This window comes from Nannospalax galili, unplaced genomic scaffold (genome assembly GCF_000622305.1).
Source record: "Nannospalax galili isolate Female #2095 unplaced genomic scaffold, S.galili_v1.0 scaffold329, whole genome shotgun sequence".
In the NCBI taxonomy this organism is placed as follows: domain Eukaryota; kingdom Metazoa; phylum Chordata; class Mammalia; order Rodentia; family Spalacidae; genus Nannospalax; species Nannospalax galili.
Window position 1 is genome coordinate 1,000,248 of NW_008360321.1, and position 24,808 is coordinate 1,025,055.

A 24,808-nucleotide genomic window follows, 5' to 3' on the forward strand; every position below is an offset into this window, starting at 1 on the left:
AATATATGTTTGTACTTGTGTGTGCAGCTCAGTGGCTATGGGAAGTATTGATCTGTTAAGATCCATCAATCTCTTGGAAACTAGGAATGACAAAGGAAATTGAAGATTTAAAGCTATATCTCAGAAAAGTTTCTCTTGTTAAGCTTTAAACTGGGACTGTTACCAAAGAAGCCAGGTTCTGCTGGAGGACAGGGTACCTTGAAGTGCTCAAAGGCCTTGACTCTTTACTGCTACAGTGATTTGGAAGAAGCTTCCAGACTCAGTCTTGAATTGTGAGCTTATTTTCTGGTGATGTTCAGTCAAGAAATGGTATTAAAAGGACAAGATACCAAAGATTGAGAAGAGGCATCAGAGGGATATCAAAGGGGGCGGAAAAGGAAGGAATATGTATAATACATATAATAAACACAGTGTGTATAGTAAACATATTCTCACTCATGGAGTTAAAGACCCAGATAACCCACATATTTTGCCCTCATGATAATCTTAGATTAGGCAATATTTACTGTTGTATTATTTACAGTATATGGGCTATATTTGAAAGGATAAACTTTCCTTCTGGGGAGGAGGAAGGGTGATCAGGATGTAAGAGTAAATAGTAGGTATCAGCTTTTATACAAATAGTGTTTAGGGGTTTTTGACAGAGAAGAGGGTTGTCTCCAGAGACACAGACTTTTATCATAGAGATATGAGTTGTGGCATCTAGAAATAATAAGAATAGGGAAAAGACACAGATCAAATTTTGTTCAATGGATAATTTGTGAATGCTTACTAAGTTGCCTAAGAATTCTCTGTGATACAAGAAAAAATGAAGAATATTATCAATATTTAATGTCAACAGCATATAATATTACTAAAGAGAAACTAGGGAAGTAAATATGAAAGAATAGAATTTCTAGTTCTAAAATAGTTGATGGGGCTGGAGAGATGGTGCAGCCATTAAAGGTTCAGGTTCAGAGCTAAAATGAGGCATGGCAGAGAATGGATAATTAGGGTACCTGGCATGTGAGATCAGAGTTGGGCTGTAGAAAGGATTAATATAATTTGTGATGCTGCATGGATAGCTCAGTCAGTTAAGGTACTTGCTGGGTGAGCATGAGAATCTGACTTCAGTTCCAATAATTAACATAAAATGCCAAGTGTAGTGCCATCCACTTGAATCACAGCACTGGGGAGGTAGGGATAGGGAGTTCTCTGGGGCTCACTGGTTAGCTAGTCTAGCGTGATTGGTGAGGTCCAGGACACGAGCCACCCTGTCTCAATAACGATGGATGGCATTTCTGAAGATGACATCTGAAGAAAAGGGGGTTTATTTCATCTTCCAGGTTGAAGTCCATCACAGAGGATAGTTAAGGCAGGAACTCAAGGCAGGAGCTTGAAGCCCCAACCACTGAGGAATGCTGCTTCCTCTAGTTCTGTTTGTATCCCCTAGTGTGCTCAGTTAGCTTTCTTATTTTGACCAGGTGCACTTGCCTAGTGATGGCACCTTCCACAGCGGGTTGGGCTTTTATCAGTAGAAGATACCCCACAGACATGTCCATGGGCCACTCAGATGGATACAGTTTCTCAAGTCAAGTTCCAAACCAAGATTAGCTATCACAAATATCATCTTTGTCAACTAATTTATTTCCACTGTCCTTAAATGTTTTCACTGATACATATGCATGCTCACATATATGCACATGTATTTATATATATGCATATAAAACATTTTTACATACAGACATACCCACACACATGTATATACATGTATGTATATACATGTATATAATTATGAGTTCTTAGCAGTAAATATCCTTTAGTAAGTCATTTTTCTGGTTCTTGAAACCATTTGAGGAATATCATTACTGCTGATAAACCTCTAATCTTAAACATGTGGTTTTATACTATGGCTCACTGTCCCCTTTGATCTACAATTTATATGGAAACACTTGAAGGATAATAAAAAGTTATTCAAATATGACATTGAATCATTCTTACTCTCTGAATGTCTTTTACTGCCTTTACTTTTCATACCCTTGCATAGAATCAGAAAAAAATGGCTTACTAGAATTTTCTTTAATTTTCTGATTCCATCACTAGGCTAAGATAAACTATGAGAAATTTCAAAGCCAAAATAGGTTATTTAAAAGACTTCAGTGAGCAAAATCTAAAGTATTATGGCACATGTGTGTGTGAGTGTGCAAGTGGAGGCCAAGCAAGGACGGATGTTGGGTGTGTCTTCTTCAATCCACTTCTGCACTATTATTATTATTATTATCATTATCATTATTTTATTATTATTATTATTATTATTATTATTATTAGTCTTTTTGAGGGTGTTTTTCAGGGTCTCTCTGTAGCCACAGTTGACCTGGAACTTGCTATGGAGACCAAGCTGGCCTCAATCTCACAGAGATCCACTTGCCTCTGCCTCCCGAGTGCTGGGATTAATGGTGTATGCCACCACATCTAGCTTCCATATTAAGACAGTCTCTCACTGAACATTAGAGCTCACTGATACAGCTAGGCTGGCTGGCCAGTGGGTTCCAGGGATTCCCCTGTTTCTGCCTCCTAGTGCTGAGATTACAGATGCAGTCACACTTGACTTTTCCTGTGCGTGTTGGGTGTCAGATATCAGGTTCTCAAGATTGCACAGCAAGTATTTTAACAACTGAGCTATCCTCCTAGCCCCCTTTCTTTGAATGAGTCTTGAATTTTATTGAAATACACTAGATTTTTGTGATCATGAGAAAAGATTCAGCTAAATCTACTTTTTAAGAAATTATTTTGCAAGGCAAACATTTTTATGCACTGAGTCATTTTACTGGCCCTATTTAGTATTATTTTACTTTAATTAGAACAAGGTACAAAATTTTCATCTATTGCCATCTCTGGTCCTTTCCTCCACCTCTGATTCTTGGTTTGGTTTTTTTTTTTATTGCCACCTTGACATAAATTAGAGTCATTGGAAAGAAAAAACCTCAATTGAGGAACTTCCTCCATCAGATTGGCCTGTGGGAGTGTCTGTGGGCATTTTCTTGATTGCTAATTGATGTAGGAAGGCCCAGCCCACTGCGGTTGATACCATCCCTAGACTGATTGCTTAATGCGAATGTAAGAGCAAGCCACTAAGCACTCCTTGGTGGTTTCTGCCTTGGGCCCCTCTTGTTGAACTATGATCTGTAAACTAAAATAAAGACTGTAGTCTCTAAGAGAAAATAAACATTTTCTTTTCTAAGTTGCTTTTGGCCGTGGTGTTTATCACAGCAACAAAAACAAAAGTAGAACTCTCCCTATAGCTGAGGATGACTTTGAACTTCTGATCATTTAGACACTAGTTCCTAGGGCTGGGATTACAAGTATGTACCACCCTGCAGTGCTGGGGATGGAACACTCAGCTTCATGCTTGCCACACAAGCACTCTATGAATGGAGCTACATGCCCAGCTCCCCTCCCTTTAAAAATAGTTTTTAAGATTACTGCCAAATACAAATGAGAATGCATCAATTATTATCAATGAGCTAGGATGGAAATAGGCATATTGATTTCCTTTTATTAATTATATTTTTTGATCTTTTATGCTTAAGATGCTCTATTGGCTATAAGCATGACTAATTTAAAACATTTTTTGTTTTTATTAAATTATTTATTTAATAACCATATAATTAGAAGAAACATTTCATTACAACAGCATTGACATAATCAATAACAATTTCCAGAGCTAAGATGCATCTCTTTCAAAATTCGCTGTACATTTTTAAGTATATGGTTGAATTAATACAGTTATACAATATTGTACTCTGTCTAAACCCTATAAGACATAAAATTAACTGAGGTTTTAAACTTTAAAAAAGATCTCCATTTCATTATTAAAATACAATTTCATACAGAAAAATTCATTTTTAATACAATTGACACTAAGATGCACATGCATTTCTAATCTCTATATATCTGATTATTACTAGTCACAGTCGGTTACTTTCTGAGCTCCTTGGCATCTGTAAAAGTCATCAGGTAGATTTCAATGGTAATGTTTTTCACATCTACTAATTATTAAGGATCAAATTTTTATGTTTTGAGGTGCTACCTGGGAAGTGGGTGTGTAAATAAATAAATTTAAAAAACATTATTTTTTTAATTCCAAGTAATTATAATGAGTCATAAAAATAAAGAAGGAAGCCTGGCATGGTAGCACATGGGTTTAACCCCAACACCGAGGAGGCAGAGGTAGGCAAATCTCTATGAGATGGACGCCATCCTAGTCTACAGACGAATAGAGTTTCAGATCGGATTGGGCTACTGGGAGACCCTGCTCAAAAAAAAAAAAATAAATAAAAGAAAGTAAGGAAGGAAGGAAGGCAGGAAGGGAAGGAAAAAAGAAAGGAAGGAAGAAGAATGGAGGAAAGGAAGGAGGAATTGAGGAAGGGAAGGAAGGAAGGGTTACCCCTTTGTCAGAGCACTGTGCATCCTAGGTGAGGATCTTTTGCAGATAAGGAAACATTTATACTTCCTGAATGAGGCAATGAATCTCTTTCTCATCTGGTGGTCAAGCAGCTAGATGTTGATGGCTGACAGATAATAATTAACTAAGAGTTAATTAAGGGAGTATAGACTATCCTCATGATATTGAGCCTTTATATTTTAGTTATCTCTCTGTCTCTTTCTGTCACACACATACACAATTGTGAAAATTATGAGCTGGTGGATATATTCATTTACATCAGTGTATACATGTGTGATATATATGCTTGTATATACATAGTTAAAACATCATATTGTATATCTTAAATGCATGCAGTATAAAAGAGGACATTTTGTAGTTTCTTACAATTCACCATGTCATTACTTTAAAATGCTTGAGCAGAAACTTGTTTCCCATCTCCATTGTGGCTTAATAATACACTGGTTGCCCTTAAAGTGACTTTCTATTTCTCGGTCTACTGGTGTATGCCAGGACAGTTAAATGCTTGGTAGGCTTTTGAGCCAGAAGGAACCAAGTCTGATTTAGGCTTCACCATTCACCATCTCTGTGACCTTGGGCAAACTGAGAGCCTCTTCAAGCCTCAGGATTCTCCTACCTAAGGCAATGCCAGGTTACAGTGACTATAACAGTCCCAGGAATAGCAAGCATTTGTTAACTGCTGTATGGCAATATTACAATGCACTGTCTACCTCATGTGTATGTTTTGAGCATTAAATGAGGAAATATGTTAAAATCCATTAGTTTTTGAGAGAGCCTGGTACAGAATAAGAACTCAATTAATGTTAGTTGTTTCTTTTGGACTAACAAAGATAAGAGAAGAGATGGTTGAGCATCAGACCCACGTTACAATTTTATTTTCAGATAGTGGCTGCTTCTATATATAAAGCAAACTGGATTATTGAAAGAATTAGCTGGATAATAAAGACCTTGGATTGCTTCTGCCCTGTTATCTTCAGGATGCATATTGGTGTTTTTCTTTCCATTTCAAGAGAGGGGAGGACCCAGGACTGGAAGCACCAGAGCCCGCATTTGCTGCCTCCTTTCTCCTTGCAGTTTGGACTTCATGAATTCATGTTGTTTTTGGTACAGCTTGGATTGCGGTCTCATTTTCTGTAACATTATGTTCAGTTTACAGTTTTTAGGCCACTCAGCTCTTCTGAGTCTTTTGTATTTGGGATTTCTATAATATATAAATCATTATTGCTGATTTATTAAGATAAAGTATCATTTCTTTTAATATTTTATTTAGTATTTTTATTTTATGTGTATGAGTGTATTGCCTGCACATATGTGAGTGCACCTGTGTCATGCAGTGCTGTGGAGGTCAGAAGAGGGCTTCAGATTTCCCTGGAACTGGAGTTAAGGACAGTTCGTAGCCGCCCTGTGGGTGCTGGAAATCAAACCCGGATCCTCTGCAAGAGCAGTCTGGACTCCTAACCACTAGCAAGCTCTCCATCCCCAAATCATTTCTTTTATTAAAAAATAAAGCATTTTTATTATTTGAGAATTCCATGTATGAATACAGTGTATTTTCATTATATTCACTACCTATTCCTCCCCCAAACTCCTCTCAGGCCTACCTTCTATGTCCCAATCCTCTCCCAACTTCTTGACCTCCTTTATTTAATAATCCACTGACTCCAATTTGTGGTGCCATATAGTCATGTGTGTGGTATCACCAACTGAGTGTGGTTGACTCAAGGGGGCCACACCCTTAGAAAAACCAACTTTCCATCCCCTAGAAGCCATCAGCTGTCCATAGCTCCTCAGTTAGAGTTGAGGCTCACAAGCCTCTCCCCTTTCCTTGCTGAAATGTTGGTTGGCTTGCTCTTGTACAGACCCGTGTAGGTAACCGCAACTGCATTGAGTTCATAAGTGCAACATCATGTCATTTCTTGACCTGCTGTCAAGCCCATTGTCAAGTTTCTTCATCTTTGGGAAAGGTTTGAGGATTTCAGAGTATGGCATGAAGTACTGGACCCAGCATGTCTTTTTATCCCAGATGTATAAATAAGCTTTTACTAGTTCCTAAGAAATCAATGTAAATGGAAGGATAACTTTGATTTGCAGTTTCAGGGGTATTCATCTAGTATGTCAGGGAAGATATGGCAATGCAGAATAGCTCATATGGTGGCCACAAGGAAGAGAAAGGGAGGAAGATTACAGTAAGTGGTCAGGGCACAATATAGTCTCCAACACATGCCCCTAGTTACCTACTTCCCTACAACTCAGCACGCCCCAATAATACCATGAATCCATCAAGGGATTAATCCATTGCTCAGGTTGAAGCCTTCATGATCTAATTGTCTCTGGTAATGCTTTCAGAAGCACACCCTCAGCTCAATCAAGTTGACCATCAAGACTAACCATCTTACCAGGAAATTGTATACCCCTGCTCCTCAGTGACACTGACCTAACCCCAGGTTCAGATGGTGCTTCAAGTCAAATTTGTGATATAGCAATCTAGGAATGTTTCAGAAGAAGGCTTATCAGATATGCCGCTATCTCTCTGGACGTAAGGCCTGTGAGCCACTTGAGAAATTATTCTTGACTAGAGTTTGGGAATTGTAGAATGTCTTGGTAAACAACATAAAAACCTAATGCTTTCCCGGAGACCACCCAGTGGGTGTTTGTCATAAGAGTAAACAACACCATATCTGCCTCCTTGATGTGGAAAAATTTATCCCAAGTTGGAAAGTTTAAAATAATTCACCTGCCTGTGAAAGAAGATTGAATTGAATGTACACATACATACACACACAAATGCCTTTCTTAGTCAAAGCATGGCTACACATCCAGGAAGAGGACTGTATGATAAATTGACTCTAGAGCCTAGTTCAGTTCTGAGGCAGTCACTGATTCTCCGGTTAGTTTGGATAAGTCCTCTTGTCCTTAAATTGATGCACAAAATTGGAATAATGGAAGTCTTTTCCATTTGTAGAAAGAAAGTGGATTGTAGTATGTGTAGTCCTGTGGATTAAGAACAGCATAGCAGAAAGAGTCATTATGGTTCTTACTTTCGCAAGTAGAAATTCCATAAATGACTGGTCTAAAGGGAAAGTTTGATGAAGCCTGCATCAGAAAGAACTAATGAGTAATTTTTAAATCTACCTCTAACTTCCTTTAGCTTTATATGTCAGCCTTTTCATGGTGACAGGTTGGAACAACGTAAAATGGGAAGAGATTTTCTACAAGGCTAAGTGGACCACTGATAGAATTCACCATCAACTTAGAACTTGACTTAATTTGTGTGTGTATGTATGTGTATATGCATGTCCCAGTGTATGCCCATGCACATGTGGAAGCAGGTGTGCGTGCAGGCGTGCACATGTGTGTGGAGGCATTAAGACATCTTTGGATGTCATTTCTTAGCTTTTGCCACCTTTTTCATTTTGAGACAGGATCTGTCACTGGCCTGGAGTGCTCCAAGTAGATTAGACTGGATGACCAGTGAGTTGAGAGGTCTGCCCGTCTCTACTTCCCCAACGCTGGAATTATAAATGTGCTCTTGGTTTTATTTTTTTTTAATGTGGGGTCTGGGGATTGAACACAAGTACTTATGCCTGTAAGGCAAGCATTTTACCAACTGAATTATCTCTCCAGCCCTTGACTTTCTTTTTAAAGATGCCCATAATGATTTTATTTATATTAGCTAAAAAGTGACGACTACAAAAAACTTTCAACAAATTAATGACTAAACAAAGTTAATTGTATGCACACCAGAGAATGTTTATTTCTTTTCATTTTATATCTTTTGAGTGTGTGTGTGTAAGGGTGTGAATGTATGTGTGTATTGTGTGCATGTATGTTTATGTGTGTGTACAGGCAAGCTTGTGCAATGGCACGTATGTAGAGGTCAGAGGGCAACATCCAGCATTGGTCCTTGCCTTTTTTGAGAAAAATCTCTTGTGCTTTGCCACTGCATATGCCAAGTTTCCTGGTATAAGAGCTTCTGAGGAGTCTCACCATAAGGATACAGGGATTAGAGATGATGTGTGCTTCATATCTAGCTTGATGTAGGTTTGGGGGATCCGAACTCAAGTCCTTATGGTTATGTAGCAATTACTTTACCCACTGAGACATCTCCCTATTCTTTAAAAATACAACATCAATGATTTTTTTCTTCCTTTTACCATTGTGGAAGATTATAAAGATCCAGGCTATGAGCTAAGAACAACAGGAACCAGATGTTGTGTTGTTTGCACCCATGGGTCTCTGGGAAAGTAATAGGTGCTCAAACAATTGTTGAATGAGTTTATGACTTGAAGATACAGGTTATTGTTGACTGTGAACTTTTCTCTAGCCATTATCCTTCCTGGTACCCTAACATGTTCCTGGATTCATCCAGACAGTGACCAATTTCATTTGCTATTTGTGTATCAGGAGATCAGAGACAAAGGCTTTTTAATGTGAGGGATACTTGCCTCTGAAATCCGTTATTTTTTCCAATCAGACAATGACTTATATTATTTACCTCCAGAGAACTGTCCCAGACACGCTTGATTAGCCATAAATGAAAGATAAGCTCTTGCTGTGAGAAAGGACATGCTTTCAATAGATAAGCAGACAGACAGATAGATAGATACCTCGCAATTTACAGTTTTTATGTCTTGACAACTTTGATATTGTAATATGAAAAATGCTACTGAAAAGGATTAGTCCATTCCTAGCACAGTATTCTCAGTAATGAAAGATAAATGTCTCAAACTTCCTTACTTAAAACCCTTCATTGGCTTTCCATTAGCCCTTAAGTTCAAATCTAAACTTAATATGACTTACAGGGTCCTTCAGGACTTGGCCTCTCCTTACCTCTCTATATCATTTGCTGATTAATGATCCCTAGATCCTATTCATACAGACTAAGAATAGAGAGAGAAGTTTGGGTTCCTTTTGTAACTGGGATTTTGGGGCAGATGAAACCACGAGACCAAGCATTTTCATTGCTATCACTCATTATGCACTGTATAATACTCACGGGCCAGGAAAAGCTAGGCGACAGTCTCATATTTTAAGATTACTGTAAGAAATAACTTATCTTTGATTTCTAATACTGTGATACTATAGGCAAATCATGTTTATTATACTCAGAGAATTATCTCTGGAAACCTTTTAAAGAACAGATTGCTCAGAGAAGTGTATTAAATTGCAAGCTGGTCAGAAATGTGATTGGGTGAATGTTAAAGGAACCTTGATAAGAAGAAAGAAGATTGCTTGAATGCATTTGGCAGGTGGGGAGATTTCTATCTGCTTGGGACAGAATTTGGGGGAAAGACAGGGTTTTATTTTTGTCTTTGTTTCTCTTTAGAAATTGCTTTCTTTCTGAAGTCTTAAATGACCTTTTAGAAACTCGTGAAATAGCTTAAGGTTTTGAGTAGGTAAATATGAGAAGCTTTGTTGGTAAGGAATTTGAAGATCTTTTGGAAGTAGAAAGGAAATCAAGACTTAGCTAAGTAGCAGCTGATAATAGCTATAATGACAAGCTTATATCTCAGTGTTTAAGTTCCTTTAAAAATTGTATGTAGTTTTCTTCCACAAATACGCTTATACTTGCAATTAGTATGGACTCAATTCAGAAAGAAGGTTAACTTAATGAGTTTTATATTTTGTAGAAAAAGCAGAAGCCAGACTGAACTGTAACCTTTCTCTCCATTTAAATATGGAAGCTCATTAACATTAGGGTATTTCAGTTTATCTGGAGCAATTTGACTTCACTGTATCATCTGGAAGTAGGGACTGTATGATTGTGCATTACTTTTTGAGAATTTCATGCATGAGTAATGTATGTATATTATTCCCCCATTCATAGTCCATCTCCAATTCCTCCTATGTCCCCCTACTTCCTCTCAATTCCCTGTCTTCTTTTTGATATACATATATATCATATATATATATATGATATATCATTTAGTGGCACATCTGTGTACCTGTATTTAGGGCTGGTCTCTTGGGGTTACGTTGGGGTTAGATAACCTATCAGGGAACTTGTCCTCTGAGGAAACTAATTCTTCTAATTCTCCTCCCCCCAGCATCCAGTAATTGCCTGTAGGACCCTGTATCATTTTGTTTTTTGCATGTTTATTTCATACTGTACTTTTATTGAACAATCAAGGGATCTAGTCTGTAATTCCAGGTATGCATTTATTTCTCAGCCTTTTTGAGATGAGAGCAATCATGTCCAGATTCTGGACACCCACAGCAGTTGCTTAACTTACCTGTAGTAGTACAGAAATGCCTATTGTTCTTAGTGTTTGGTCCCAATCCACAGCATCAACATTGCCTGGGAACTTACATGAGAAAGAAATTTGGGAGTACATAGCAAACCTACTCTGGGTATGAAGGACTCCTTAAATCTATATTTGAAGACGTTCATTCAGGTGATTCTGATGCATGATCAAATTTGAGAACGAGCCTACAACAAGAAAGAGAATTCTGTAGAGTTATCAGGACTGGAAGGCAACTAACACAGCCCAGCTACTCTTTTCCCACTGGCTATCTGACTCGTACACAGAACAGTGGAAGCTACACTGGGCACATTGTAAGGGCTAAGGGCTTATCCTGAGCATAGCAGTTTTAGTTGGTTGCAGTTAGTTCTCTATCCTGCCGGGGAGATCTGGGCTGATGAAAACTATTTCTTCCAACTGCTTTTGTTTGTGGCTCCGAGTCAATGATTTTATTTCAGATACATCTTCCCCCCTCTGTGTTGCCCATGTCACTGCAGCACGAGGCTAATTAAGGAGTTGGTATGTGGCATCCATTCTGGGGAGGTGTATGATTCTTTTCCTGCATCCTGAGAACATTTTTGCAAACACTTTCTAGTTCATATTTTCTTTTTTTAATCAGGCAGAGACATTACAATTAAAATACCGTTAAAGTGATTCTGGCAAGTATTGCAATAAGCATGTTTTTTAATTAAAGGAAGAACAGGGGGATGCATAAGCAGCATCAGCTAAAGGGGAAATTTTCATCCCATATCTGTTTTAATTGAAATGAAAAAGAAATGGGAAACAGCAGCGGCAGTCATTGCTCACTCGGCTTGTATGTGTATGTGGCTCTGTCCAGGTTGCTAAGGCTAGGTGTTGTGTGCTTGATTAATTAGTAGCCAGCCGGAGAGTCCATTCCCTTTGCCCCTGATCCTTAAAGCCTGATTTATGCCTCACATCCTCCATGAATATGTGAGGACTCAGGCTTCTATTTCCTGAGCTGCTAGTGGATAAGATTATGGAGCGTGGACTGAGCTCTTGGGGGCTCTCGTTTGCCAGCCAAATTGATTTTCCGCCTCTCTGGCCGGGGACAAGCCCACCTCGAAGGCTTCCCAGGCTCTGCTCCAGTGGATCAGGCACAAGTTTAATCCGGATCTTGCCAACAAAGGAAGCAATGTGCATCCCCATCACAATGCAGGCTACAGGCTGTGGCTTCCTTTCCTAAAAGCTACTCCTTGCTCTTCCTCACCTCCTCCTGGCTCCAGCCCTCAAAACAGCACAGAACAGTCACATACAGCGATACACCTCACTGCTGCCCAGATCGCAGCTAGCACCCCCTATCAAGGCACAACAGTATCCCAACCTGGATGTACAATCACCCTTTGTTCTCCAAGGGTGGTAATTCCACAGGCTGGTTGACCATTCATTTGACTAGTGAACAGTTGAGAAGTTGTGAGATAGAGGCTAATTCCTTTAAAAAAAACAAAAACAAAAAACAAAAAACCTGAATGAAGATTAGTCATTGTAAGTAAACAAATTGTATTATTTCCTTCCCACAATTTAGGTAGCTCAAGGTTTGAGCAGACACATGACCTAGTTTGGTAATACAGATAATCTAATTATTTGGGGTCTTCAGATCCCTGCTTGGGTCTTGTTTCAGTTATTTCTCATCATCCATCTGCCTACAGATGGAATCCCAAATTCATTGTTGGTTTTGCTTTGTCACCTGGCACCACCTCACCCAGAATGCTCTGGCTCTGTGCCTACTCTCCTGATCGTCCTAAAACAGGCATCAAGCTTTAACCCTCATTACCACCTTCAAAACGCTAAAATCTTTCCCCAGAGCCCATGTCAGAGCCCAAGTAACCTTCTGATTCTTCTCATTCATTTTATTCTTCTTCTCATTCTAGTCTTTAAATGTGGGTATGTGATAAGATTTTCCCTCTCTTGTCCCTCTTCTGTTCTCGCTGTACAATATTCTCTGGGAGTCTTAATTTACTTCCACAGCTTAACATTGTGTTTAGTTAGTAAATATGAGTGATTACTTAGCTCATTTCCCATGGAGCACACATTGATATAGGCATAGGGACTAAGACCAAATGAACTACATCAAAATCTTTCTCTTGTGGAGTTTACTCTTAAAGAAATTGCACTTTTGTTAGATTTGTTTACTACCACAGAGCAAAATGCAGCAGTGGGTGGAGATGACCAGGGAACCCACACGGAGGAGGGTTGGCTAACAGAATTTGCACGCATCAAGAACAAATGCTACAAAATGGGGGAAACAAGGTTCATGGAACAGAGCATTGTCGGTAAGAAGAGGGTAGAGCAGTGTGGTACCAGAGAAGACTGACTCTGAAGGGTCTGGTAGACCCTTCACTCTCAGAGTGATGGGGCAATTGCAGGATATACATAAAGGTATATCACATGGTTTACATTAAAAGAAAACAGACAACATTGGTGTTATTCTGAGAACTGATCCCACTTGAGGGCAGAAGCGGGAGCAGAGTTCAAGACTCTTCCAGTAATTCGGGACTGGAATGAAAATGATTTAGACCCCAGAACTAGATGTGTAGGTAGTGAGAAGTGGTTGGATTATGAGGATAATTGAAGGTAGGATACATAAAATCTCCCGAGGGGTTGGTTGTTGGGTAAGACTGAAAGCTTTCTATAGTTGTGAGGACCAACAACTGGATAGTTAGCCACCTTTAGACAGAGTGGCTGTGGGAAGATCTGTAAGGTAAGTGGAGTTTAGTTTTGGATATCTGGGTTGAGAAGAAGATTGAATATCCAAATTGAGATATTGACTAGGCAGTTCAGTATATGAATTGAGTTGAGGCCAGAGTGCCAGCTTGGGGATAAAAGTTTGGGAGTTATCAGCCACTAGATACACTGATATTTAAATCTTGAGATAAGATGGGGTACGAAGTTGTTGTTCATACCAGGTTAAAAAATGTGGCCAGAAGACTGGGTCTGAAGACACGTTCGGTGTTATTGAGTGGGATGGTCAGAGTGATCACCTATGAAAGAGATGTCTGGGTGACAGGAGGAAAATCAGGGCAATACAGTGCCTAGGAACAGGGGGGAAGGAAGTCAGAGAAGAAGAGTCACAAGTACATGGAATGCTGTGGCCACCCAGGGAAGATAAGGGTCTGATTCACCAATGTTAATATAATTTGTTACCTTGACAAAAGTAGTTGTGGTGGAAAAGTCAGGCAAAGTCCCAACAATGGGAGGACTATAAAACAAAGGTCAAAGGAAGAATTGAAGACAGTGAAATCCAGTTCTTTCAAAGACTATTGTTATGTTAGTAGAATAGTTTAATTTTTTTCTTATAAGGAGAAAATCTTTAGAACTATGTATTTGTTTTCTCTATAAAACACAACAACTCCTTTTGTGGTCATTACAGATGATGGTTAATTATAGAATTATTCAAAAGTGGGTTTTGGCTTTTTTTTTTTCATTTTTCCAATATTAGCTAGCTACTAAAAGTCTCTTTTACTTCCCTTTCAAAGAAATAGGAGATGCTTAATGGAAATGAGTCATTATGTGTTTGTTTATATATTTTAGAGGGGAAGTAACAGTAATGATGGTTGGTTGATTTTTATAAAATTACTCAAGGCCATTTTTGAGGGTGTAGTTAGCTTTCATGAAAGTCATAACAAGCAATTTTAGGGTCACATTGAAAGGCTGATTTCAGCCCTGTTCTTTACTTTAGCTTTCAGAAATGGGGTCAAGCTCTATAAAGTGGAGAAATGAAATCCTCCCACTGCCCTCCCATATTCGAGTGTCTGTCCTGTGAAGCAGCCCACTGAACATTTATTTCCAGCTGACAGTGTGAGGAAGGAAATCTTGAGGACTCTACATGGAGCGGGTGAAATATAAACTTCAGATTCTTCCCGTAGAGAATCTTTCACTTTTAGGCAAAAAGAACTGAGTTCCTCATTAAACTTTCTTCCTCTTGTGCCTTGTCGTACATTGCCATTGATAAAGTGAGAGATGCTTTTGGGCAGGAGCTAACGATGTTCACATCCATTAATTCATTCTGCTTTTAGCACTTTCAACACAAATCGTTTGTTCTCTTTGGGCCGAGTTTTTCTCCTTTTGTAGTATGCATCCTTACTAGTTTCCCTCGGTAAGTGATTCTACCAATTTGTTTCAGTGTATTCAAAATTTTGCTTAATGGTACAAGGGACAAAGCCCAGGCTTATATATTTACTCACTAATCCTTGTAATCTGCTATAAATCCTTTTTGGAATGAGGCGAGGTATATATCCATTAACAAAATGAAAATCAGCCATATATATAAACAAGCCATAGGCAAACATACTTAGGTTAACATGTTTTCGCTTAAATGTAATTATGAAAACAACCTTAATGAAAAAGTTGCCAGATAGGGTTTGTGGAAATAATTAGAATATGGTTTTAGCATTTTTTATGGTCAGGTGACCCTGGGTTTTAATGCCTTTTTTGGACCTGAAGCAGGAGCTTCTCCGAGCCCACGTTCTGCTCTATGAAACACAGGATAGGATATTGATGTCACAGGCTAATTTTGAAGGCCATTTCAGACAAAATGTCCAGTGACATTTTGGTCCTAAATTAAGTATATTAGGTATTTAATAAGTATCTCTCCCTTGATTTTTAAAATCATTTGTCTTTTGATTCTTGTATTATGTGGTGGGTTGATTGAATAAGTTTCTCTCATAGGTTCCAAGTATTTGAATACTTGGTTGCAGGTGGCAGCACTGTTTTGGGACAGTCATGGAATTCCTAGAAAGTGCTAGGAATTGCTGGAGGTCTTGCTGGAGGAAGCACATCCCTGGGGAAGGCTTTGACGGTTATCCTCATCCCATTTCCAGTCTCTGTCTCTCTGCTTCCTGTATCTGCTTGAAGATGTGAGTTCTCAGCCTTTTTGTCTGGTTGCCTCTTGCCATTCCTCTTCACCGTAATGGACTTCACCATAATGGTAGTCCATCACAGCAATAGATAAGTAATACTTATTACAATGAACTTGTGCTATTAAATAAATGACTACATTAATAATAAAACCTACCTAAAATGTATCCAAAGTCTAAAATGATACCTTCAGTCTTATTTGAATCCCTAACCATGTGTCTGCCTTTTTTTTTTCCCCATTGGCTGGTTTATTTATTTTTATTGGACTTTTGGCTACTCTAACATTCCCCTCTCTGAAGAGGTAACCCTAAAATCTTTTAAGGATTAGATACAAGCTCCCAAATACTTTTGACATTTTTGGCCTTTGGAACAGAGTATGTTGCTAACAGGCCCAAGGACATTTTGACTTTTAGCCAAGAAACAAAACTAGCTACTTTTCTTTAGGGTCTTTTTTATCATAACTGCCTAGCCAATACTTACCTCCTATTCTTACCACACCATCCTCTGAAGAGGTTACCCAAATTGCCAATAGGGAACTGGGATACAGACCACTCTGGCTTCTTCATGCTGAACAGGTATGCAGGGCGAGGCAATTTGAGCTCAGTGGGTCTATCTAAAAGGCTCCCAAATTGCATAGCTCTTATCTCTGGGGGGAAAAGAAAGTCCTTGAATTGTGAATAGAAGATATGAAGGAGAAGTAAAGGCAAGAGTAATTAGCATTTTAAGTTCTAGATGGGGAACTAGAAAAAAGTCAGAACAGGGCAGTTTTCAAATGTTCCTATGAGAGTCCATTGGAATTTCTTGACAAGGGCTTCCAAAAGCATCCTTCTATTGGGAGTCCAGCATCTACCTTTTTATGGGAGAGTCATCCCTTCTGCTTCCCAGAGTTGACTGTGTTCTTGTTAGATACAAATGATAGAGGAGATGGGCTTGGGGGGAATCTCTATTGTTTAATCTTATTCTGTGACAAGAGGACATCTGAGTCAGCTAATGGTCATTGGACCTGGTCATGTCATTTCATAACTGGGTCACAAATTTGGTAGCAATCCTGGTTCAAGCTGGCAACAGATGGGAGGAGATAAACTTTAAAAATAACCTATTTTAAAACAACTAATCAAAAGGGGCAGGGATGAATCACATAGCTAGATGACAGAGAAAAAGATAAGTAAACAAGGGCCAACAAAAATGTAGCCCAAGACTTTTGAGCACAGCCTGTCTCTTGTATGATCTACTTATGTTGGGGTGAGTATACTCTTAACATGAATAAAGTTTGTTTTACTCTAGTAAACTTTACTCATTGAGACTCTTAATGCATCTTATTGAAATCTTCTCAGCAAGAACCAAGGGGCCCCGCGTCACCTTTAAAGATGCCAAGTGTTCTAGAGTTGGAAGGAGTCTCAACAAGTATGTGATTCTCTCCTCTACATTGCAAGTGAGAAAACAGTACTGTCCCTGAGTAATGAAGCCCAGTCATGTAGCGGCTTCTGCTGAAGGACAATCATCTGCCAATAGCATTGGAACCCCTACTTTGTACCTGACCTTCACCACTTGCTCATCAATGTCAGCTCAGATTTGAGAACTGTTTAAAACGAGGAGTCTTGCATGTATATTTATGGTCCATCAGTTGAACATAATTAATAAGGACGCTAATAACATGAGTGAAAAAGTTTAGGTTAATGCAAATATGTGAACTCTAGCACAGGCCATGTTGCCTCTTCTCTTGTTCATAGTAGTATTTGGGGTTATTAAGGAATTTCTGGGTAATGGGTGTGGTGACAGTGGATGGGAAAAATTAAATCCAAAATTTCTAGTGGGTCTTTTGGGAGCCTGGAAAACAGAATGCTCCCATTTTCTGGCATCAAGCCCAGAGATTGCTGAAGGGGAGTTCCTTGCTTCTTAGATAGATTTCCTACCTTACAGTATGATTTATATGACATGACATAATTCAAAAGGAAAGTCAAGACTAGCAACAGTGACTGTTGGAAATCAGTGTCCTAGTTTGATGACACTCCTGTAGAAAACGATCAGGCATTAACAGTAGTAGGGAAATGGATGGATGGGCGATAGCAGCAGACACTTGTAGTGAGTGTGCATCAGGACCTAAACTAGGGGCCCACAAGCATTATCTTAATAAATATCACCATAAATCTCTGAGAGAGAAACCCCCTTGAATATTTTACAGATGGATGAACTGGACACCTGGATAGAGATTGTCTAAATTGTGGCGGAATGGAAAAAGTTACAAGAGGTCTGGTACAAGCCAAATATCCTGTAACTGTTACTGATGGCATGTGACTTGGCTTTTGGGATGTAGGACTAGAAGATTTGGTAAAGAGAGTCAAGGAAAGCTGAAGAGAAGTTTTAGAACAGAAAGTCAGGAAAGAAGTGGCGTCTGTATTTGACTATCTGTAAAACATTTGTTGATCATTATGTCTGCATTAGGAAGGAAGTAAACAAAAATAACTGCAGGCATCATAGCCTTTTCCTTCTCTCTGTTTCATTCCTCTAGTGCATTGTTAACTGCTTCCAGTTGTTGTTTCTGGAAAGCAACAGTTCAAGTTTACAAATTAATACACTGAATTTAGGACAAAGTTTACCCAGTGAAGAGTCTTGACTATATATAGGCCCTCAATAATATACTCCTTCAAACAGTAGGATCTGCCCTTTGAGACATCCTTAATGGCTTTTTCTGCATCTCTTGCCTCATATATATGTGACCTTCCAGATATAAATACAATAACAACTTTTCTGATAAAATGCAAGTGAGAATCCATGTATGTGTTTGTATATAATGAAATTTTGGTACTTGCATCAGATTCTCTGAAAACCTTGTACTCCTTTATTCAACAACTTCGAATTGAGTGCCAATTACCTATCAGTGGCTGCTCTAGACACTAAAGTTTTTTTTTTTTTTTTTTTTTTTTTTGAGACAGGTTCTCCCTGTAGTCCCAGCTGTCCCGGAACTCACTATGTAGACCAGGCTGGCCTTGAACTCACAGAGATCCACCGGCCTCTGCCTCCTGAGTGCTGGGATTAAAGGTGTGTACCACCATGCCTGGCTAGACACTAAACTTTGAAGTGAGTAAAATTGGCAGTTTCGCTCATGAAACTTGCATTCTAGTGGACAGAACAGAAAATAAACATGCAAGTATGTAACATGTCTTTTGAATGTTACAAAGAAAAAACACTTGGTAAGGGGGTAGGACATGATGTTTCATATAAGTTACAGCAGGAAAAAAAATTTAAATAAATGAAGAGTATATACCCAGTTATAAAGCTTGTTTGGAAACTTATAGGCAGAGGCTGGGAATAGAAACTTGTCTAGCATATATGAGGCCCTTGATTGGATATCACTAACAACAAAACAGATGAATGAGCAAACAAACAAAAATGTCAACTAAAACCAAAATCCAAACCAAACCAAAACAAAACAACCCCAAAATGAAACAAAAAACTTTACAAGCAGGCCATTGTGTCTGGAACATGTATTGCTAGCTTTTGTTAATATAATAAAATATTTGAGGCAGGATACTTTACAAAGAGAACAAGTTTATTTTGGTCCACATGCCTATGCAGCATGTAGACTTTTGCAAATTTTCCCCCATCCCTGCTCAGCATACTATGGCAGGAGTATGTGTGTAGCACTCTTTGTGTGTTCTCCCTCACTCTTCTTGTAAATCAACTGGATTCAATCCAGGAGCTCTCTCCTAATGACCTAATCTCATCATTTCTAGTAGGCTACACTCAAAACACAATAGTTGGTTTAATTTTCACCTTTTTACTTTGATTAACTTCGGACTTTGGGAAACAAATTCCTGCATCAGTTGCTGAGCCTTAAGCCGTAACAGAGCAGACTAAGGATAAATTTGGTAAGATGATTTTAGAGAGGAGTTGAAGAGCGATAGCGAATCATGAGGCGACAGTATGAAGACGGGGACATTTAATCTGAGAGGGATGGAAAACTATTATAAAGTGTAGAAAAGAGGACCTCTGGTGGTTAGGGAGGACCAGACTGAAGCAGTGTCCTCTGGACATCACAGGACTACTGCACTCATGAACACGACAGCTGTGGTTGACTGTAGAAGACCTGTGCAAGATCAAGCCAGTCAACAGTTTAGCATGGAGGACAGAGGGGCTTACAAATCTCTACCCTTAACTGAGGAGCTGTGAACAGTCGATGGCTTCTGGGTGAGGAAGAGACAATCTTTAGGGTGTGGCTCATGATAGGTCAACCATGTTCCAGTAGATGGCCCCATCCATATGAGTATCTTTGCAGCACAAATTGGACTGGGTGGGTTATTAAATAAAGCAAAAAAAGAGAGGACACGAAGTTGGATGGGGTGGATCTGAGAGGAGTTAGGGGGTGGAGTAGGGGGCGAATATGATCAAAATACATTGTATACAAGAGAATTCTTAAAGATTTAATAAAAATATCATATTAAAAAAGAAAACGAAGTTATGAACAATGAAATAGGAAACTCTGGTGTTTCCAGTACAGTTATATCTCTGACTAGTTTGTGACAGGGTAAAGAGCTATCTAGTCTAATACTTTTGCAAACCACTTATTTTCCTTTGTTACAAAATGTGTGGACATTTGAACAGAATGATATCTGAATCATTCATGGCTATTTGGTTGTAGCAACAGAAATCAACTTTAGAAAGCAAATTTATTTGGAAGGTATGGGTAGCTTACTGATCTATGGAAATCATAGGCATAAAAACAAATAAGAATCAAGGCATTTGGAGCAGAGAAGGTTGGCAGGTGGTGATCTCAGGAGCAGGAACTCGACCCAGGATCCTTAGAACGCTACCACTGGAATTAATGAGATCTAAACCTATCCTGTCTTCTCTTCCCTTTTCCCCCACATTCCTGTCAAAGTTTCAGTCTGTGGCCCAGGCTGTGGTACTAGGAAAAGTACTGATTGACAGACCCTCTCATCTAGTAACCAAAGAAAGTCTAATGGATGCTGGCTTGCTAGCATCCTGTGAATTTTATGATGCTAAGCTTAGAACTATCTTTGATCATAACTCTTATGATTTTGACACAGTTTCTCTGTCTCTTGTGCATGTGCTTCTTCTTAACTTTAATTTTATAACTTGGTTTAATTTTTTGTTAATGGCAAAACTGGTACCCTTCTTGTTCCTTACTTAACCAATTCTAAATTGCTAGATATTTGTATTGTTGCCACGAAAAGTTTTTCTTATCAACAAAGCTTTGGTAAATAGTTATGTTTTACCTAAACTGGATTAATAATATAGTGTTTCTATCCCTGGGTGTATTATCTACCCTGTTGAGCTTCTAGAACATAATTCAGTATAGAATAAGATCAACTTCAGAGGTTCATTACAAATGAAAGAAATTCCATCAGACATTGGAACTGTCAAAACAGGTGAGCCTCATTCTCCCAGGGACTGACTGCTTACTGTGTGTCTACCAGGTGGCAAGCTGATCTTCATGGCTCCAGGACCCCTCGAACTTAGAGCCCACTCCATCCTTGTTACAGATGGTGGAGTGCTCCAGATTGGATCTAAGGAGAAGCCTTTCCAAGGCAAAGCTCAGATCAAACTCTACGGGAGTTCCCATTCTGCCAACTTCTTTCCCTATGGAGCCAAGTTTCTGGCTGTGAGGAATGGAACACTTTCATTGCATGGTAAGTAGATAACCCATGAGACAAAATGAAATAGGCCTTTCTCTAGCAAACTCATGGACAATGGATATTTATAAACTATTTTTTAAAAAATCTATCAATTCATTGCTGAGTTAACAGGTCAATTAGAGCCAAACACTATTTCCTTAAATAACACATGAAATTGGTGTGATTCCTGTGGTGTACTGTGCAATGGTCTCTGTAAGGGGACTGATTACCTTTGTTCTCTGACAGGTGGCTCTCACTGCCTCCCTGAGGATGAACTATATTCACTGTCCCAGTGAGGGTGAACTTACACTGGCAAGTCCATGGTTTGTGGAATGTGAATAAAAATAATCTTCTGCATAGGCACATGGAGGCTCTAAAGGCTGTTGTGATGCTTTTGGTAGCCATTTGGCTCTTTTCTTTCACTTGAGAATAGCCTGTCCCACCAGAGCAGTTCTTTGAACTTAGGAACCTAGATGAAAACAACAGGGGCCAGAGTGGATGACTGCTGTTGTATATGTGAATGAGGAGTAAAACCTTTACAAAAAAATAAGTCACAGGGCTAGAGAGATGACTCAGGGTTTAAAGTACTGGTTGCTTTTGTTGAGGACTTGGGTTCATATCCCAGCACTCAATGGCAGCTAACAGCCATCAGTAATTCCAGTTCCAGGGGATCTGATGCTTTCTGCTGACCTCCATGGGCACTGCACACTATGGGCGCACTTACGTACATGCAGGCTATACATTCATATACATAAAATAAAAAAATAATTAAAAAACCCAGACCACCACCAATAAGAATAATAAACAAGTTACTGAATCGCTGTAGTAACTCTGAAAACTGACTGATGCAATTATTTAGAAGACACTGATGTTTCTCAATAGAAAATATCCTGGCATCACAAACCACTTCAAAACAAAAACAACTTCATTTTGTTTTATTGTTCAGCTCTTTTTTTCCTCATCACCACCCCGTTCAGAGTTCAATTACAATTTGTACTTAAAAATCTTCCTACAGATGTGCTGAGTGTTTATGGGTTCCTGGGAGAACATAGGCTATGGTGCGTTTTTGTTTCAAGTTTCCTTGCTTCAGATCACCTAATTCCACTTTGCAAACTGAATGTGTGTTTTTTTTCTTAAGAACCAGAAATTAATGTGTGCAGGATATTAGTATCTATTAGAAAATATAAGAATAAAATGGTATTTCATCAGGTACTTATGAACATTTGGTAGCCTGGCCTGAGCCAACGCCAGATCAAAAGTGTGGGCTCCCGAATTGGGGAGGTAGCTCAGCACATAGCATGTAGAAGACTCACAATCCCAAATGTCCAAAACAAAATGAAATGAAACAGCCCAGGAATGTGGGCTCCAGAGAGTGGCCTGAACTCCAGAAGATGTGTGATCTACATCTACATTTCTGTATTGGCAAGACAAAATGAAACTGATCTGCAATAGATTGTTTTAGATGTGGGCTTGGATCTGACCTGGGCTGAGCTGTCTAATGTTGTTCTCAGTTCAGGTTTTGTATAAACTGTGTGTCCTAATCATTGCTTACTAAAAAGTGCTCTCTGGGAGGGAGCAAGACTCTTTCTTCAGTATTAAGTATTGACAGTGGGTCAGCCAGTGTTCTAGAAATTGAATATCAAAATTTGCAAGGTTATAATACCTATAATTATCTGGATGGGAATTTAAAATTTCTGATATATGAATTCTTATATTCTACTTCAGGATCTCTTTGTCTCTTAGCTTCGTTGATCTGTGGCCTAGGATCTATGAATGCCTCCTACCTATTTATCAGCCATGGTCTTCAAGTGATTAGTCTGGTGGTCACATAGGACACCAACCCAGTGTGCTGTTGTTTTAAGCTATAGAGCATCCAAAGGAACTGAAGCTTAACGAAGTCTTCAGGTTGGACAGCACTGTGCCTTACAGTGCCAATGGCTCAACTCCTGTCGAAATTGGAATTCAAGTGAAAAATAGTGCAAATTTTGAGAATTCTCTGCCTCTTTCATTTGAAGTTCAATGTTCAAGTATGAATTATCAGTACAAAGTTTGTGCCTGTACTTTAAATGTTCCCTGTGCTTATAAGCCTTTTTAAATAAGAGAATGTCAAGTCAAATAAAATCTACATTGCCATTGTCTATGGTCAGTACATTAAGGAAAAGTAGATACTGCAATTAATAATGCATTTTGAGATTTTAGGAAATTAAAGCAAAGGTTAGTGTGGCTCTGGGACATACACCCTGGATAATGAGAAGGTGTGTTTTTCTCTGCCTCTCCTTCCTACCTTGTTTTCCCTCTCTTCTCCTTTTGCACTTCCTTTTCATTTCCTTTCTCCCCATCTTCTTTTTCTCCTGTTCACCTTTCTTTCCTCTAACATACTCAGACCTGCCATCAACAATGGCTTAACCCATTCCCTAAATCCCTTTCCACAAAGGACGTCTAGAATGTCAAGTACTGCAGAATGTGAACATGGAACATAGGTGAAGGGAAGCTGTGTTTTCCTTAATGTGATAATTCTGCATCTTGTCCACCCGAAGGAAATATTCCATAGGAAAGAAAGCTTAGCCATCAGGGCAAGAGGGATTCCGTTCCTGCCTCATCTATCAGAGAATCACAATCCCACGTGTACCTCATCAATCCTCTCTCTCTCCAACTCTCTCTCACCATCTGAGGTCTCAAGCAGATTTCCCTTCAGGCGTGGTGGTATATCATGGTTAAAATCGTTACGTAATTTCACTGGCCTTTTCCCAGGGCCAAAGGTGGGTCTGGTGACACTGAGGTGCTAGAGAAAAACTAATTTTCTTTTGCTGTCAAATATGCAAAAGAGTGAACAACTTGATTCACTGCCTTGTACACAGAAAGTCCCTAATAACCCAATGCTCACTTATCTTCCAGGGGAAAAATGTAGTTAGGCCATTCACTAGCTTTGGTTGATAAAAGACACTTCAAGAGAGAGTTTATAAATTTAGATTTCTGAGTATCATTCCAAGATGCAGTGGACGTGGGGTTGGAGAAGGAATTAACACTTCAGAGGACCCCACAGACACTGAATCAAAATCAAACCACATGTCGTACAGTGAACACTGTGATTGGTAGCTGTGAAATCAGAAATTAGTTCAGTTCTGTTGTTTTTCAGCTATAATTCTGGGCAAAATTGATTTATACAAAACCAGTAAACACAGCCATCACCCAACACCTACTGCTTACAGAGTGGTTCACAGCATCGGCTACACAACTCACATACGATGTCAGTATTTCTTGGTTTCATTATATTCTTTTAATTTTTTACAGAGTCGTTGGGTAGCAGTGCCAGTTATCTAGCATTTTCTTTCTGAGGTGAGGAAATCCTGAGGGAGTAAAGACTTCTTATTCAAGATTTGTCACATGGCCCACTCTGCCAAGCACTTTTTAATCTTATTAATTTTTGTATCTATCTCTTTTCATCAGAGAGGATTTAGCCTTGAAGCTCATCAGACAGAAATATTCCCATGTACCTTCTGTTCTGTTCTCACTACCCAGTGGACACCTTCAGATTTTAATCTCTTATGGTGCAGCTGCTTCTCAGTATAGGAGAACCACGACTAGGTGTGGTTACAATGAAGTCTTCTCAG

At 39.0% G+C, this 24,808-nt stretch overlaps 1 protein-coding gene across 1 annotated transcript in view; it reads left to right on the forward strand.

Annotated features, from left to right (window-relative positions):
• Positions 1 to 24,808, forward strand: part of Pkhd1 (PKHD1 ciliary IPT domain containing fibrocystin/polyductin) — a 563,112-nt gene that overhangs the window by 140,470 nt on the left and 397,834 nt on the right. The window contains exon 37 of the mRNA XM_008825215.3: positions 21,000 to 21,212. Coding sequence (XP_008823437.1) covers positions 21,000 to 21,212 — 213 coding nt within the window. The remainder of the gene's footprint in view (positions 1 to 20,999; positions 21,213 to 24,808) is intronic.